This window comes from Carcharhinus amblyrhynchos, chromosome 17 (genome assembly GCF_965287045.1).
Source record: "Carcharhinus amblyrhynchos chromosome 17, sCarAmb.v2.hapA, whole genome shotgun sequence".
Classification (NCBI taxonomy): Eukaryota; Metazoa; Chordata; class Chondrichthyes; order Carcharhiniformes; family Carcharhinidae; genus Carcharhinus; species Carcharhinus amblyrhynchos.
Window position 1 is genome coordinate 32,530,244 of NC_137340.1, and position 19,436 is coordinate 32,549,679.

At 39.5% G+C, this 19,436-nt stretch overlaps 1 protein-coding gene across 1 annotated transcript in view; it reads right to left on the reverse strand.

The window, feature by feature from the left end:
• The window catches only part of sec23ip (SEC23 interacting protein), a 114,134-nt gene that overhangs the window by 53,733 nt on the left and 40,965 nt on the right, over positions 1–19,436 (reverse strand). Inside the window, exons 12-14 of the mRNA XM_080205740.1 lie at positions 19,065–19,160; positions 6,635–6,850; positions 3,204–3,359 (exon numbers count right to left, since the gene is read on the reverse strand). Coding sequence (XP_080061866.1) covers positions 3,204–3,359; positions 6,635–6,850; positions 19,065–19,160 — 468 coding nt within the window. The remainder of the gene's footprint in view (positions 1–3,203; positions 3,360–6,634; positions 6,851–19,064; positions 19,161–19,436) is intronic.

Consider the following 19,436-nt stretch of genomic DNA (forward strand, 5'->3'; position numbering starts at 1 on the left):
AGTTTCTGAATTCCCTTAAAAGCTGCTCTCACTCCAACTGCCTCAACAAATGATCACCTCCTGATAGTTCAATCTCTTCTCCTGAGACTGCATTCCACAGGATTCACAAGTTTCATTCTAATTACTGGTGCAATTCCAACTCTTCAGCAGACAGCTAAGCAAGCACTGCTCCTCAGTTTCTCCAAACTCTAGTCTCCCGACACTACCAAACTATAAATGGCTTCCTGGGCTTTTTGGAGCCCTAACTCCGTAGTACGAACCAGTTTTTCTCAGCTCTCTTGGACGTCAGGGCCCTAACTGCCTGGAGCCTGCTAACAACTCCTAGAGCTTCACAAAGGTTCCAACTACAACCAACACTCCGAATAAAAGCATAGATAAATTGAAACCAAAAAATCTTCTTAAACTCCACCCATTTCCATGACAACATAGCCTTTCAGACTGTTTTTAAACTAAGTTAGCTCTAACTGCCAAACAGAACGTCTCTCTGGACTGCAGTTTTTTGTAAATAGCTTTGACATCACATTTCTAGCACTCCAGCTAAGTCAGTCCACTTGTTGTTTCAGAATCTTACTTTTCTAGCTATACATGGGCCCAACTTTACAGTACAATCAACTCCAAACTGCTTTAGTTTCATTTATTTCAATTTCTATGGTTAAACTTGAATCTTCCCAGAATTAAAAAATAACTCTAAACCATTAACCTGAACCACAAACAAGATAGTCACAACAACATACGCTTATTAAAACCTAAAAAAAACCCTGCATTCGCAACCTCAAGACATTCCAAAGCATTGGAACTTCATAGCCGGTAAGTGCAGACACTGTTCTAATACGCATTTACAGAAATGACATAGGAAAAGACTGGTTGGTCCATTGAGTCTGTCCCTTTTTTTGTACCTATTCATTCACAGGCTAGCAGGATCATCCTCATCTATCCTTGAGAAGATTTTGAGGAGTTGCCTTATTGTATATATTTGAGTGGCTTGCCAGGCCAATTCAGAGAGCAGTTGAGAGTCAACCATAATTCTGATGAGGTCCAGAATCACATAATCCAGACTAGGTAAGAACAGGAGGTTTCCTTGAAGAAACAGTTGGGTTATGACAACAATCTGGCAGTTTCATGGCATGTTGTGGATATGACGGCGCTGGACTGGGGTAAACACAGTAAAAAGTCTGACAACACCAGGTTTAAGTCCAACCGATTTATTTGATAGTAAACTCACTAGCTTTCGAGGTTACCCCCTTCACCTGACGAAAGGGGTAACCTTGAAAGCTAGTGAGTTTACTATCAAATAAATCGGTTGCACTTAAACCTGGTGTTGTCAGACTTTTTACTGAGTTTCAAGGTAACCATTACTTGGTTTTATTGCAGATGTATTTAACTAACAGAATTTAAATTCGCCAACTATTGTGGTGGGATCTGAAAGCGTGCCTCCAGGTCCCTGGAATACTAATGCAAGAACATGATTGCTATGCTGCCATAATCTGAAACTACATCCTTCAAAACACAGATGCTTGAATTTTTAAAACTGAAAATGCAATTTTAAGAAAAGAGTTATTCACAATGATCCATGAATAAAATAGGATTAAATGTAACTGCTTCAGCTATTCATGGTCATTCCTATTGTTACATTTGAAATACAAGGCAATACTCAAGCTTTAGGAGAGAAATAAAAGGACTTGTAGTGCAACTGTTTTTAAACCACTTGTACCACTTAAAATACTTGAGCTCTCATCCCAACGGGTAATTATTTTAAAATTACCCACAACATCATGCCAAGACCCATGTTCAGCTGTTTCCTTTTTTTAAAATTGACTCTTGAAAGACAATGCAAAGCACAGTAGGTATATTTTGCAGCACAATGAGAATAAAAGACGCTTTAAATTCCAGCTAAAGATTTTCACTTGTTCTGTAAACAACAAGTTGATCTTATGCAGTGTAGCACCTTACACTAACCAATCTAAAATCCTGCACAGGGGCGTTCCAAGGTGGTGGCTAACTCTTCCTGAACAGATGTCATGGTCACACATGACTACCAGACAAATTAAAATGCTCACTCAACTTATAATAGTTGCTAATAAAACAATTCCACCTTCTGTTTGCATGTTCGATACTCAAATTTATGGATTTCCATTTGGCTGAGGGTCTCTCCATAGCTGAGAATATTGCCAAGAATTAACTAAATTACTTAAGAGCAGAGAAGCTTGAATATCAGTGTAAATGAGATTTCAACTGTAGAATCCCTGATTTGGGAATCTAATCCTCTTTAAAGGGTCACCTAGAATCTTTGATGCACAAGACAAGGAAAGCAACACGAAAAATATGACTAAAAATCACACACTGCAAATCTAATCTATGGTGTACAACCAACTAACTACTTTTCCCCTCCCAATTTGTCTTCCTGTCAATTAAGAACTGAATCATCAATGTCTTACTAAGCTAATTAGGTATTCCATTCCATGGCCATTTGTCACAAATTAAATGTTGGGCTCACAAAATTAGTATGCTTTATTAGAAAATCAATGTTATCTTTGGAAGCTATTTGTGAAAACTAACTTTATAAATTTTCACGTAATATAATGGTTACGTAGAGCTATTTTTCTAAAGCAAAAATATAAATTACTTAGATTAAAAACATTCTGAAAATTTGGATCTTTTTCCAGGATATTAGTTCCACTCTTCTGACAGGATACACTGCGCAAAAATATATGGGGGAAAATTCCAATGAAAATACTTTACGAAATAAAGAAAAACAAACATGTGGATTTCAAAGATTAAATATTTGTAGGTAGTTGCAGCCACATCCTGTTGTCTAGATTTTTGTTTTAGTACTTTTCAAATATCAATACCAAGTCTTTTGCAATCAAATATTAAGCAATAAAGATTTATCTACCTGTCCTGTCTGCACACTGAAGATTCATAAAATTGCCAGCCTTAAGAATAACCTAAATTATACCCATAGCACAAGAAAGCGGAGACCAGGTGAGTTTAAGAAACAAATAATGTTCGACTGAACACTGCAATAAACATTAGAGCTCTTGCAAATACAGTTGATCCATCATTATTTTAAAAATCTGAAGGATGAAGGATATTAATGTCACAATCAAATAACAGAGCTTCCACTACAATCTGTCTTCAAAAATCAAATAAATCCAAGTCACAAACTGGCACGTGAAACCCATCTCAGAGTAAGTTAGACTTACCGGATGATAAACATTGAAAAATCTCTTGCAGGTTGGTAGCCGGTAGTTTTCATCAATCTTCTTCAACCCACGCACTGTGAGGAACATACCAATAGGAGAACCCAAGGCAAAGAAGTTATCTGGTTCAAAGTCTAGTGTACAATAAGCCACAGACACCTGCAAAAAAAATGTAGAGCACAGATGTAAATGAAATTAGCACCAAATTAATCATTCTGTTCACACATTAGCAAATCTGTTTCATGTCGTCTTATATGCAATAGTTAGACATGTGCTACACAAAATGTAAAAATTACTTAGTGAGACAGCATGAAATTGGAATAGAAATATCATCAATAATGCAAGCTTTGGCTTTATTACCACAATTGGCGAAAACAGTTGTAACGTTTAAAAGTCGGAACTGACAACATTGCTTTTTACCTCAGGTATCATTAAATTTACAGCCCAACTGGTCTGTGCCTCACACGAGGCTCCTTTGCCATTACTTCATTGAACCCCATTAACTCAACTACCCCTTGTAGAAGTGAATTCTACATTCTGAACACTGAGTAAAGAAACTGCAACTGAATTTCTTAGGATCATAAAAGCACAAAAGATGATAAATCCATTGTGTCTGTGCTGGCTCTCTCCAAGAGTTATTCAGCAAGTCCCTCTCTTCTGTCCTTCCTCAACAATCCAACATTTCTTTTTCTTCAGATAATTATCTAATTCCCTTCAGAATGCCATGATTGAATCTGCCCCCACCAAATTCTCAGGCAGATCCTAAACACTTGCTGCATAAAAATATTTTTCCTTATTGCTATTGGCTCTTTTGCAAATGACCTTAAATCAGTCTTCTTCTGGTTCTAGACCGTTCCGCTAATGAAAACCATTTCTCCCTATCCACTGTCTCATGATTATGAATACATCTATCAAATCTCCTTGCAACATTCTCTTCTCCACGGAGAACAACTCCAGCTTCTCCATGCTGTCCATGTAACTGATACATCAGTTACATTCTTGAGAACCTCTTCTGTCCTCTCTTTACTGCATTTACTTCCTTCCTGAAGCACAATGTCCAGAATTGAACACACCCTATGTCTCTATAAAGCTGAGATCCTGTGTGCCAATTTAACCACTTCTTGTCTGTTGTGCCAGATTCAATGATTTGCTCATGCACCCACTTTCAAATTCTTTCTTTCATTTTATATTGCCTTGCCTTGTTCTTCTTACCAAAATGCATCACTTCACACTTTTGATGAGCTGAAATTAGATATCTGCATCAATATTTGACATGAGTCTCACACTAGTGGTAGGGAAACTATTGGAGAAAATGGTGAAGGGGAGAATTAATCTCCACTTGGAAAAGCTTGGGTTAATTAGGGGACGATCAGCAAAGCCTTTTCAGAAGGAGGTCATGCCTAACAAATTTGATAGAATTTTTCAAAAATATGATTTGAATGTGTGGTTGAGGGAAGTGCAGTTGATGTAGTTTATATGCATTTTGGAAGAAATGGGAGAATATTTAATGAATGGCACGACACTGGGAAGCTCAGAGGAACAGATGGATCTTGGGGGTACTTATTTACAGATCCCTGAAGGTAGCAAAGCAGGTGAACGCAATTGTTTAGAAGGCACTTGCTTTTATCAGTTGTGGCACAGAGTACAAAAGCAAGGAGGTGATGTTTGGGCTATACAGAATTACCAGCTAGTGTCAGAGGGACTAGCCAGGGTAAATGCATGGGGTTATGGGGATAGGGCCTAGGTGGGGTTGTGGCTGGTGCAGATTCGATTGGCTGAATGGCCTACTTCTGTGCTGCGAGATTCTATGATTAGGTCAAGCTGTCGTATTGTATGCAGTTCTGGTCACCTCACTGCAGAAAGGATGCTATTTTATCAGAGGGGGTACAAAGGAGATTCACCAGGATTTTGCCTTGGATGGAGCATTTGAGCTATTAAGGAGAGACTGGATATGCTTGGAAAATGTCTTCTTCTTACAGCAGAGAAAGAAGAGGAGGTACATGATTGAGGTGTACAGGGTTGAGAGAGGTATGGGCTGGATGAATAGGAAGCAGCTACTTCTCTTGGTTCAAGAGTCAATCACAAGGGGGCACAGTTTTAGGGCAAGGGGCAGGGGGTTGATTCAGAGGTGATCTGAGAGGAAAAAAATATCACTGAGGGTGGTGGGAATCTGGAATGCACTGCCTTGGAAGGTAGCGGAGGCTGGAAACCTTACGCCCTTTAAAAAGTATATCAATGAGAACTTGAAACATCATAATATTCAACATTATGGGTCAAGTGCAGGAAAATGAGATTGGCCTGACTTCAGTGGTAGTTATTGCCAGTGCAGACTCGGTGGGCCAAAGGGCCTATTTTGTCTGTATGACAATGACTCTAGTTTTTCCTGGCAAATGTCTTTTTGTAAGCATTAAATAAACTTAGAGAATAGATGTGTAAATAATACGTTAATTTTAATATAGCCAAGTGTGAAGTGCACATTTTGATATGAGAAATAAAAAGACCATTTTACCCTCCCCCCTTGAAATAAGTCTAATGAGAGATTGAAGCAAAGAGATCAAGGGTTGAAGTTTTTAAAGCGCATTTATTAGTCACAAGTAGGCTTATATTAACACTGCAATGAAGTTACTGTGAAAATTCCCTAGTTGCTACATGCCGGCGTCTGTTCGGGTACACAGAGGAAGAATTTAGCATGGCCAATTCACCTAACCTGCATACTTTTTGGAAATGGGGGGAAACCGGAGCATCCGGAGGAAACCCATGCAGACACAAGAAGAACCTGCAAATTCTATACAGACAGTGACTCAAACCGGGAATTGAACCCCGGTCCCTGGCGCCAAGAGCCAGCAGTGCTAACCATTGTGCCACCATTTAAAATGAATATCTGTAAATAAATAAGGACTGCTAGTAAAAAAAAATGGTGCAAAGCTAAGATTCACAAATCATTAGAAGATCAGTTAAGAAAGCCACAAAAAAAATGCAAACAAAATGTTGGATGTTCATTTCCAAACGACTGGATTACAAAATAGAGAAGCTGATTTAAAATTACATAACACCCTTGGTTAAACCTCTCTCAAGTACACTGCACAGTTCTGGTGTCCATATTACAAAAAGAATTTACAAATACTTGAGAGGGTATGAACACAGGGGATGATAGCAAATTTCAGTGGTCATAACTCTCATAAGTCTAAAATAATTAATAGCAATTCCAGTAAGTAAATCGGGAGAAAATCTGCAACAGAGTTGTTACAAGTATGGAACTTGCTACCAAATTAGGTACACGGAAACATCTTCAGGTAAGACTGTGATAGCTACCAACTCAACATAAAACAGCGTCAACTCTCAAAGTACTGTACAATCTCTCTCACTTGAGCCATTTACTCAGCATGCATTAAAAAACTCCAACAACCAAATTCAAACTTCAAAATGATCTTTACCTGGCCTGCTCCTGCTTCAAAATGGTCATATTGCACCGAGACAGGTGAAACACTGGTGCCAGCGTAAGACAGCATCTTCTTTGGCACTCCATGTTTTTCTGCAGCTAAGGAGTTCATTTGAACTGCTTCATCCTTGGCCTTTTGGATTTCATCTTGCTGAGCTTTTTTCAGAGCTTCCAATGCTGCTTTTTTCTCTGTTGCAGCTTTCTTCTTTGCCTGTAATAGGAAAAAAAAATTCCATGGTAATTTGTTACAAGCTTATCAAATTGCCTATTTATTGCTTTTTATTAACCTTAACTACCACATCAAAAATGTTCACAACAAACTGAAAAAAAAGTCTCAAAGAGATTCATCAATAACAGAATTCAAAAAATTAAAATCTCAACAAGACTGCTGAGAACATTTCTACTCAATAACAAAAAGTTGCTGTATTTATTCTTTCATATGGTGTAGGCATCACTTACTATGCCAGAATCTATTGCCCATCCCCAATTTTCCTTGAAAAGAGGATGGTGAGCCCCCTTCTTGAACAGCTGCAGTCTATGTTCCGTAGAAACACCAACAGTATTCTTTGGATTTCAGAATTTTAGCAACAGTGCGGATATAGTAGCATAGCTCCAAGTCAGGATGGTGTGTGGCTTGGAGGAGATCTTGCAGGTCGGATTCCAATGTATCTGCTCCCCTTGCTCTTCTAGGTGATGGAGATTGCAGGTTTGGAAGTTGCTGTCGTAGAAGTCATGGTGAGTTGTTGCAAGACATTTTGTAAATTGTATACACTGCTGTCACTACGCATCAGTGATAGAGGGAATGAACACTTAAGGTGGTGAATAGGGTGCCAATCATGCAGACTGCTTTGCCCTGGATGGCATTAAGCTTCTTCAAGCTGTGCTTAACCAGGCAAGTGGAGAACATTCCACCTTATAGATGGTACATACTGCTGCTACTGTTCGCTGTGGTGAAAGGGATCTAATCAATCACATTGCTTTGCCCTGGATTGTTTAAATTTAAATTTATTTATTATTGTCACAAGTAGGCTCACATTAACACTGCAATTAAATCACTGTGAAAATCCCCTAGTCACCACACTGCAGGGCCTGTTCGGGTATACCGAGGGAGAATTTAGCATACCTAATACACCTAATGTCATGCTTCTTGAGTGTTGTTGGCGCTGCACTCATCGAGGCAAGGGAACATTATTGCATCACTGCTGCCTAGTGCCTTGTAGATTGTGGACAGGCTTTGGGGAGTCAGGAGGTGAGATACTTGCCACAGGATTCCTAGCCTCTCACCTGCTCTTGTAGCACAGTATTTATATGGCTAGCCTCGTTGAATTTTTGGTCAATGGTAATCCTGAGGATGTTGATAGTGGGGGATTCAATGATGGTAATGCCATTAAATGCCGAGGTGCAATGGTTAGATTCTATCTTTTTGGAGATGGTCATTGTCTGTCACTTGTGTGGCACAAGTGTTCAGCCCAATTTTGGATATCGTCCAGGTCTTGCTGTATTTGCATATGGGCTGCTTCAGTACCTGCGCAGTTGTGAATGGTGCTGAACATTGTGCAATCAATGAACATCCACATTACTGACCTCATGATAGAAGGTCCTTGATAAAGCAACTGGAGATGGTTGAGAGGTGTTTGCTGCCTCCAACACCCGCACCCCCTGCCATTCACATTGGCTTCAGTTTTGCTCAGGCTCCTTGGAGCTACATTCAGTTAAATACAGTCAATCTCATCTCTCCTTTTTTGTCCATGTTTGGACCAAGATTGCCAAGAGGTCTGAAGCTGAGTGGCCCTGAGGAACCTAAACTGAACATCAGTGAGCAGGTTATTGCTGAGTAAGTGCTGCTCGCTAACTCTTTTTAAAAGACTCCTTCCATCATTTTACCAATGTGTGATTGAGGGGTCAGTACGCAGGTTGAATTTATCACACCTTTTGTGGACAGAACTAATCCGGATGATATTCCACATTGCTAGGCAGATACCAGTGTTACAGCTGTGCTGAAACAGCTTGGTAAAGCAGTGTGGTTAGTTCTGGAGAACAGATCTTCAGCGCTATTGCCAGAATGTTGTCAGGATCCATAGCCTTTGCAATATCCAGTACCTTCTGCCATTTCTTGATATTACGTGGAGTGAATCAAATTGGTTGAAGATTGACATACATGATGCTGGGGATTTCAGGAGGAAACCAACATGGGTCAACAGCTTGCACTTCTGTCTGACAATGGCTGCAAATGCTTTAGCTTTCTCTTTAGCCCTGATGTGCTGGGCTTGTCCGTCATTGAGGATGCAGATATTTATCAAGCCTCTTCCTCCTATGGTTTGGTTTGATCCATCACTATCATGACAGGATGTAGCAGGACTGCAGGTCTTAGATCTGATCCGTTTTTGTGAGATCACTTAGCTCTGTTTGTTGCTTCCATTGTATGGCATGCAAGTAATATTGTGTTGGAGCTTCAATAGGTTGCCATCTTATTTTTATATCCACCTGGTGCTGTGCTTGGCATTCCCTCCTATGCTTTTCATTGAACCAAAACTGATCCCCTGACTTAATGATAATGTTATATTGGGAGATATGGTGCACCATGAGGTTACAGAGTGTAGCTGTATACAATTCTGCTGTTGCTGATGGCCCAAATCGCTACATAGATGTCTGGTTTTTAGTTGCTAGATTGGTTTGAAGTCCCTCTCATTTGGCATGGTGGGATTGCCACAAACATGATGGAGGATAACCTCAGTGTGAAAACTGGACCTTCATCTCCATAAGGACTGTCTAGTGGTCACTCCTACGAACATGGTCAGAGAAAGATGAATCTGCTACAGGCAGATTGGTGAGGGTAAGTGGGTTTTTCGTAGGCATTTGCTGCAGAACCAGTCTAGCAGCAAAATCCCTCAGCTCTCCAGCTCAATCAGTAGTGGTGATACCAAGTCATTCTTCATGATGGAATTTAATGTCTTCCACCCATAGTACATTCTGTGCTTCCCCCAATTAGTGTTCAACATGGGGGAATGAGAGGTGAGATGAGATGGGGCATTTAAGAGTCAACCACTAATGGGACTAAAAGCAAGTAAGTCCCCAGGCCCTAACGGCTTGCATCCTAAGATACTAAAAGCAACAGCTATAGAGATAGTGGATGCTATCCTTAGATTCTGGGGAAGTACCAGAGGATTAAAAAGTTGCAAATGTGACATTCCTATTCAAAACAGGAGGGAGGCAAAAGCAGCTAACTATTAGCCCTTTAGCCTAACATCAACTGTTGGAAAAATGATGGAATCAACAATTAAAAAAATAATAGCAGCAAATCTTGAAAATTATAATCTGATCAAGCAGAATCAGCACAGCTTCATGGAAAGGAAATAGTGTCTGACTAATTTATTAGAAGTTTTTCAAGGATGTTTTCACCAAGTGATAGAGGGGAACCAATAGATGTGTTGTATTTGGCCTTCCAGATGGCATGGGACAAGGTACCTCACAAAAGATCAAGTCATAAGATAAGAGCCAATGGTGTCACAAGTAATATATTGGCTTAGATGGAGAATTGATAAATGGGGTTCTTTTGAAGATTGGTGACCTGTAACCACTGGAGTTCCACAGCAATCAGTGCTGAGACTGCAACTGTTTACAATAAAAAATCATGACCTGGAGAAAGGAAGCAAATGTACTGTAGCCAAATTTGCAGCTGACACAAAAACAGGTGGAAAGGCCAGTTCTGAGAGGGATACAAACACTTTACCAAGAGATAGTGATAGGTTAATTAAGTGAGCAAAAAGTTAGCAAAAAGGATCATAATGTGGGAAAATGTGAAATTGTTCATTTTGGAAGAGAGAACAGAAGAAGAGCATATTTAAATTGAGAAAAACTGCAGAAAGCTGCATCACAAAGGAAGCTAGGGTTACTTGTATACAGAAAGCTAGGCACACAGGTGCAGAAGGTAACCAGGATGGCTAATGGAATGTTGTGCCTTATTTCAAAGGGGTTGCAGCAAGTATAAGAGTATGAAAATCTTGCTGCAACTGTACAAGGTACTGGTGTAACCACATCTGGAGTACTGAAAATAATTTTGGTCCCCTTATTTAAGGAAAGATGTTATTTTCATGAGTGGCAGTCAAAGAAGGTTGATATCATATCATTGATATCATTGAATAACATATTCAATGGTGGAGCAAGCTCAAAAAGCCCAACTGTTCCCATTTCTTATGGTCTTACATTGCTGAGAGTCTGGAGTCACATGTAAGTCAGACTTCCTTCCCTTAAGGATGTCAGTGAACAATGACAATCAACAGTGGTTTAATGGTCACTATTACTGAGTTGTTTAATTCTAAATTTTATTTGTTTAAGTTCTACCAGCTGCTGTGCTGAGCTCTGAATCATGTCCCCAGGGTATGGGCCTTCTGGATTGCTCGCCCAGTGAAATGATCACTACGCCACCATCTTCCTTATTCATTAGTTATATTTGGGGAATGTTGCAGTGAGTGAGGCATGAAGCAGCATGGTGACACAGCGGTTAGCACTACTGCCTCTCAGCGCCAGGGACCCAGGTTCAATTCCCAGCTTGGGCCACCGTATGTCCAGAATCTGCATATTCTCCCCATGTCTGCGTGGGCTTCCTCCAGCTGCTCCTGTCTCCTCCCACAGTCCGAAAGATGTGCTGGTTAGGTGTAACGGCCGTGCTAAATTCTCCCTCTGTGTCAGCGCCTGAGTGTGGCGAAAAGGGGACTTTCACAGTAACTTCATTGCAGTGTTAATGTAAGCCTACTTGTGACACCAATAAACTTAAACTTAAAAAGCAAAAGTGGCCTCTTAAAGATAGCTACTTCCAATTAAACCTTTTTAAAAAACAGAAAACACACCTTACATCAGCAAAAAACAGTTTCCACAAGTCCCAAATATTTTAAATAGTAAAGCGATCCTTAACTCCAAGTTATTCAGAGTTTGCCATTAAAATGTTAATGCGGACAGAATAATTTGGCCTCCAGTTCAAGAGATTAAAATAATTAAAACTAGATAGCAGCGGCTGAATGAGTACACGTCATCCTCAAGCAGGTACATGATATACCACTAGCTTAATGCCACATTTACAACAGCTATATTCATCAAGGTGATGGTACATAACTTATGTGACAGGAAAGTGCAAAAACCACTTGGGACTTTAACCATTTCCAATAAAGACAATGACATGTACGTAGCACAATTAACTTAAATTCTGAATCATTAGCTCTAAAGCAAAGAACAGAAAATTGTCTGTTGGTTTTATCTGTTAATTGCACAATGAAACAGATAACATGCAAGCCAACAATTTGTGCCTACAAAGCAGCAATTTTAATTGGTTTCTAAACACCAAGGATATACAAAATGAATGTATTTAGAGAATTAAATGTGTTACCTAAAACATATTTCCTTTAAGCCAGCAATGCAAGTCAGATAAAGAATAATTTTACTGTTCACTAAGGCACCATAGGAAAGGTTCTTCTTTAAGATAAAGGCTCATGGGATTGAGAGTAACATATTTCCATGGACAGAGGATTAGTTAAAACAGTAGCTCTCCAAGCACGATCTGCTTGGTGGTCCAAAATGCAAGATTCTGGCATACAATGTCATAGTCAAGACCATACAAGGGATTAGGTCAGAACCCTCCTTCCTATCTTCATCCAGAAGTGCCAAGTGGATGATACACTTTCGATCTCCTGAGGTTCCACAGTCGTGAGCCAATGCTATTTATTCCATTTGATATCAAGAAACAGCTGAAGGCACTGGAAACTGTAAAAGCTCTGGGGCCTTGATAACATTCTGGCAGTAGTACTGGTGACTTGCACTCCAGAATAAGTTGTGCTCCTAGCCAAGATGTTCAGTACAGCTGCAACACTGGCATCTATCGGCAATGTAGAAAATTGCCCAGTATATCCTGTACACATAAAGCTGGATAAATACAATTTGGCTAATTATTTCTCCATCAGTCATCAACAAAGTGATGGAAGATGACATTACCAGTGCCTTCAAGCCAACACTTACACAGCAAAACCTGGTCATTGGTACTCAGTTTGGGTTCTGCCAGGGCCACTAAACTGCTGACCTTATTACAGCCTTGGTCTAAACACAAAAGAGTCAGGCTCAAGAAATGAAGTGAGAGTGTCTGCCCCTGACATCATGATAGCCTTTCACCAAGTGCAATATATAGGAGCTCGAGCAAAATTGAAGTAATTTGGAATCGTGGAAAGCTCTCCACTGCTTGGAGTTGTGACATATCTAGCACAGATGATGATAGTTGCAGTTCTGGAAGTCAATCATCTCAGTCCCAAGGCACCACTACAGGAGTTCCTCAGGATAGTGTCCTAGGCCCAACCATCTTCAGCTGCTTCATCAATGAACCCTCCCCTCCATCATAAGGTCAAAAGTGGGGATATTCTATGATTGCACAATGTTCAGCATCATTCATAACTCTCATATACCAAAGCGGTCCACGGCCATATGTAGCAAGACCTCAAGAACATGCAGATTTGGACTGTAATAATATTTGCATCACGCAAATGGCAAGTAATGACCATCTCCAAAATGAGAGAATCTAACTACCTCCCCATTCAATGCCATTACCATCACTGAATCCTCCCTGTGGAAGGGAATTTTTAACCAACTAAAGATTTATAGGCAGAATTTGGTCTTTCAGAAGACAAGGTATCAGTAAAGAGTTAAATGATTATTGCGTAAGCTTACACAGACAGCTCACACATATGTGGATGCAGTAAATGGGTCAAAACAAATAATTTTAATTTTAAGATACATATGATGATATTTTAAATGTAATTCAATGTATTATATGCTTTAGCCAAGCAAAGTTACCCAAAGGCATGGCAGTAAAAGTCAATAGTTTAAAGCCAAAGCTGGGTAGCGTTCCTAAGAGGAAATACATTATGCAACATTATGAATAGATGTATTCATTGCCCAGACATAGAATAGATATGAACCTGGATGCAGAAACACATGTCTATTGAAAGAAAAAAGAACAATACAGCACAGGAACAGGCCCTTTGGCCCTCCAAGCCTGCACCGACCATGCTGCCTGACTTAACTAAAATCCCCTACCCTTCCGGGGACCATATCCCTCTACTCCCATCCTATTCATGTTTTTGCCAAGATGACTCTTAAAAATCACTACCGAATCCACATGCACTACCTCCCCAGCAATGAGTTCCAGGCACCGCCTACTCTGTGTAAAAAATCTGCCTCATACATCTCCTTTAAACCTTGCCCCTTGCACCTGTGCTCCCTAGTAATTGACTCTTCCACTCTGGGACTGTGTCCATGCCTCTCAACCTTGTAGGTCTATCAGGTCTCCCCTCAACCTCCATCGCTCCAATGAGAACAAACCAAGTTTCTCCAACTTCTCTTCATAGCTAATGCCATCCATGCCAGGTAACATCCTCGTAAATCTTTTCTGTACCCTCTCCAAAGCCTCCACATCCTTCTGGTAGTGTGGCGACCAGAATTGAACACTATATTCCAAGTGCGGCCAAGTAAGGTTCTATAAAGCTGCAACATGACTTGCCAATTTTTAAACTCAATATCTCGGCCAATGAAGGCAAGCATGCCGTATGCCTTCACGACTACCTTCTCCACCTGCATTGCCACTTTCGGTGACCTGTGTATTTATACACCCAGATTTGCTTATCAATACTCTTAAGGTTCTGCCATTTACTGTATATTTCCTATCTATATTAGGCCTTCCAAAATGCATCACCTCACATTTGTCTGGATTAAACTCCTCTGCCAGCTCTCCTCCCATCCTGCTGTATCCTCTGATGATCCTCGTTGCTATCCGCAAATCCACCAACCTTTGTATCATCCGCAAACTTACTAATCGATCCAATTACATTTTCCTCCAAATCATTTATATATATATATTACAAACAGCAAAGGTCCCAGCAGTGATCCCTGAGGAACACCACTTGTCACAGCCCTCCATTCAGAAATGCATTCTTCCACTGCTACCCTCTGTCTTCTTTGACTGAGTCAATTTTATATCCACCTTGTCAGCTCACTCTGATCCCATGCGACTTCATCTTCTGCACTAGTCTGCCGATGAGGGACTTTGTCAAAGGACTTACTGAAGTCCACGCAGACAACATCCACTGCCCTAACATCAATCATCTTCATCACTTCCTTCAAAAACTCGATCAAGTTTGCGAAACATGACCTCCCCTTCACAAAACCATGTTGCATCTCACTAATACATCCACTTATTTCCAAGTGGGAATAAATCCTGTCTTGAAGAACCCTGTCCAATAATTTCCCTACCACTGATGTAAGGCTCACCGGCCTGTAATTATCTGGATTATTCTTGCTACCCTTCTTAAACAAAGGAACGTCATCGGCATTCACCAATTCTCTGGGATCACCCCTGTAAGAAGTCTGACAACACCAGGTTTAAGTCCAACCGATGTATTCGATAGTAAACTCTCAAGCTTTTGAGGTTTGCCTCTTCGTCAGGTGAATGGAGAGTTCTGGCCTCAGAGTATGTAACTCTGTTATATGCTCTGTCTGAGGCCAGAACTCTCCATTCACGTGACGAAGAGGCAAACCTCAAAAGCTTGTGAGTTTACTATCAAATAAATCGGTTGGACTTAAACCTGTTGTTGTCAGACTTCTTACTGTGTTTACCCCAGTCCAACGCCGGCATCTCCACATCATCACCCCTGTAGCCAGCGAGGATACAAAGATTTCTCTCAAATTGGCAGTGAGCCAGTGGTAAGGCCAATTTTGACCTTGTGGTAGCATCTGCCATTACCAAACGACAGGGAGGCAGTTAGTGTCAAAAGGGGAGATAATGTCTGGAATCAGTTGGACAAATAAGATACAACATGCTATTCAGTAGCTTACGATTGGCTGAGATATTTGACAGAGATTGATGTATAACTGTTAAATACAATTGATTCTCAGCTAACGAAAGGCAGAATTATTGATTATGAAAAAGTATAATTGATCTGTATTTGACTTTGTAATTCAGTCCTTTCGGTCTGGTCAGCTGTTTGTAGTGTATTGTTTTTATGTTTTATGTTAAATAAATTTATTACAGAAATATTTGCCTTGTGAGTTTGAATTGTCTTAAGACATAATTGGCCATCTTTTGAAATCTTCCCATAACACTCCCTAATCAACATCCTGGAGATGAACAGAACAGAAATGGAACTGGCTCAACCATTTAAATACTGTGGTTACAAGTGCAGATTAGAATGCTGGGAATCCTGCAGCAAATAAGTCAATCCCAGATTCCCCAAAGCCTGACCACCATGATTTACTCTCCACTGTGCCTGGATGACTGCAGTTCCAACAACACTCAGAATACTCAACATTATCGAGGATAAAGCAGTCTGCTCGACTGGCATCCCACCCACCACCTTCAATGTTCACTCCCTCCATCACTGACACAGTGATGGCAGTGTGTACCATTGACAATTAAGTTCCTTTCGTGTCACTGGACACTAATTCTTGCAACTCGCTCCCTAACAGTACCGTGGATATACCTACATCATATGGACTGCAACAGTTCAAAGACTTCACTACCTGCTCAAGGGCAATTTGGGATGATTAACAAATGATACTTTGGCCTTATTGCATTGGGAATAAAGTACATGGGTAAGGAAGTATTCATGAAATTGTACAGGGCTTTGGTGAGACCACACTTGGAGCGTTGTGTACAGTTTTTGTCTCCATACCCAGGAAGGGCTTACTTGCCCTAGAGGTGGTGCAACAAAAGGTCACTAGATTAATTCCTGGAACGAGAAGCCTGTTCTCTGAGAAGAAACTGAGTAGAATCAACCTAAACTAACTTAAGGTAGGAAGAATGAGGGGTAATCTCATTAAAACATACAATTCTGAGCAGGCTTGACAGAATAGCTGCCGAGAGGTCATTTTCCCCAACTGGACCTCTAGAATAAGGGGGCATAGCCTCAGGATAAGAAGTAGGGCATTTTAGACAGATGCGAGGAGAAATTTCTTCACTCAGATACTTCTGTGACTCTTTGGAATATCTACCCTGGAGAACTGTGCATGCTCAGTCACGAGTCTATTCAAGACTGAGAAAGATATATTTTCGGATATGGGGATCAAGCGAAGTAGAGGTTGAAAATCAACCTTGATCCAATCAAATGGCAGAGCAGGCTCAAGGTGCAGTATGGTTTACTTCTACTGCTGTTTCTTATGACAAACGTATACACACACACACACACACACACACACACACACACACACACACACCGCAGTTTAACAGATACCTTCTGTTAAACTGTCTTTCAGGTTGCTCTTCATTCAAGCAAGCAATAAAATATTTACACATAGCACTTAATTCATAAAACACTAGCCCACTGTTTAAAAAATATGCTTAAAAAACTGAAGACATTTTAAAAGCAAATGAAGCATTAATCTCTCAAGAACTGTCATTTTATACCAGCATGCTAACTAAACTAACCATAACATGCACAATGTCCAAAGTCTACAGACATTTAAGTTCATAAAAATATATTTCTGACAAATCATTTAAAAAAATTGACAAGTTATTGCTGTTGGATTATTAAACTACTGAATTTGTCTTCCAAATAGCCACTACATTCGTAGATTCACTTTGGAAATAACAAATCTGCTGTAAGTAACAATAATCTTTGATGAGTGCAACATGAGAAGCTTTGACAAAATATCTCATTTTACAGCAATGTCGTCCATAAACAACACAGCCTAAATAAACGTCCGGAAAATATGCCAAACAAGCTTTATATACTGCTTTGTCCAATATAACATACAGATTTTAAAACTCAAGAATGGAAAAGATTTTTAAATATAATTTTACTTTGCACAGCAACCTTTCAGCATTGCATAGAAAGTCAGCATTGCTCATCAAAGTGTTTCAATTTGTGAACTAACAAGCTGCGGAGAATGAAATCACTAGGTTTATTCACAGAATCTGTCAATAGGCACTCAATTCTTAATCTAAAAAAACTGGTTCTGAATTTCACTTTAACCCATAAAGGAGTCTGGCTAACTTCCAGATATTTTGTTAAAATCTGAAACAAGTTGTTTAGTACAATAGGACTATTTGAAGTCAGTTTTAAACTTCAGTTTCATGTTAAGAAAACAGCCGATGGAGCGGTCAATTGGTTAATTGCAGAATTTCTCACCAAGCTCCCAGTTTAACCTCACTTAACTCCATAAACCTACCTCCTCTCTCTCTAGAGAGAATTTGATTTCAATGGAAATTTAGGTAGTTTCCAGAATTTCCAACTGAACTGCAATGTCAGTGTTATACCCAGGTGACAAGTTGAAAGTCTACCCCAGTACACACATAATAGTGCGCTCAAAAAATTATCCTTGCCCAAGTACTTTTGATAAAGAGAAAAACTAATTTAATAATTAAAATGGCATTTTCCAAATTGAAGTATTGCAGCATAACCCATTGGCTCTATTTTAATAGATAGTACTATTCAAAACTAACCGGTGTTCAATGAATTGTCTTGTAAAAAAAAAATCAATGAATAGGCTTGACTTGTCACAATAATCTTTTTTCAATGATTACTTTAAATGCAAAATTGACATGTCTCACAATAATAAATTTTGAATAAATGCCTCAAAGGATGGTGGAAACAGGGTCAATAACATTCGAATGAAAAAACTGATGGAGAAACAAACTTAGCGCGATAAGGAAAGAGCAGAGGAGTAGGATTAATTGGAAAACTCTACCAAAGAGCTGCAACAGAGATGATGGGACAAATGGCCTCCTTCTGTGTTGTATGATTCCAGCCAAGAGTCATTTGACACGAGATGGCTTTCAAAACTTATAACACGTTAGAATAGCATTTGTAGAAATTTCTAACGTGTCAAGAATAAGTTTGTACTTTCAGTGAGCAAAATTAAGAATTCCATTGTGGAGAATGAATATCATCTCTGGAAATGTATCTCATGTTAGGCCTTCAATCTTCCCAGCATATAAAGAATTCCAGTATATAAATGTATAGTATCAAGAAGTGGGAATTTTAAAACATTGAAATTGCACTTAGTACTAATTGAGATAATTTGTTTTCTTTGCGATGAAAGATATTCCTGATAGAGGAATGTAATACAAATTTTAGCTTGAGTAAAAAGAATATGGCAAAATTGTATTACTTGGAAACAGTTCATGCAAAGACAATATTTATTCACAGTTCTTTGCAAAACCCAAAATATCTGGTAACCCAGATAGATAGCCTAATTATATCATCATTGTATTCTAGTCACACAAATAATTTGAGTAAAGAAAGCAGTGAAAAATGCATTAAAAAGCTATTACTACTGGGTGTTGACTCCCCCTTACACAGCCACATAATTGTGCTCATAAGAATTAGAGTTCAATTTAATAGCTGATGGATAAAGCAACCAGCATATGAGGTACCCTTCAGGAATAATAATACCTGTGCATTTACTTTCTCCTTCACAAAATTGGCAATTTTCTTTCTTGGTCCAAGAGGGATTCCCATTTCCTTCAGGTCATCTACGGTGCACATGAGCTAAAAATGAGGAAAAAAAGAATGCATCAAGCCCAGTGCTGATGAACTGTGACATTCAAAATGTTAACCTTTCTTTGTTTGAAGAAGCTGGTTCTTTCGTTGCACAGTACTGATACAGGTCAGAGGTTTATTTTTCCTCAGTACGGTATAAAATGCAAAACTAATGAGAGGAGATAAAGTAAGGCTAAAAAAAGCTTGAATCTTCCACAAGGAAGTAATCATCGTTGGATTGCCATTGTGTTTGAACATTTCCATGTCCAAACGCTGTTCTTGAGT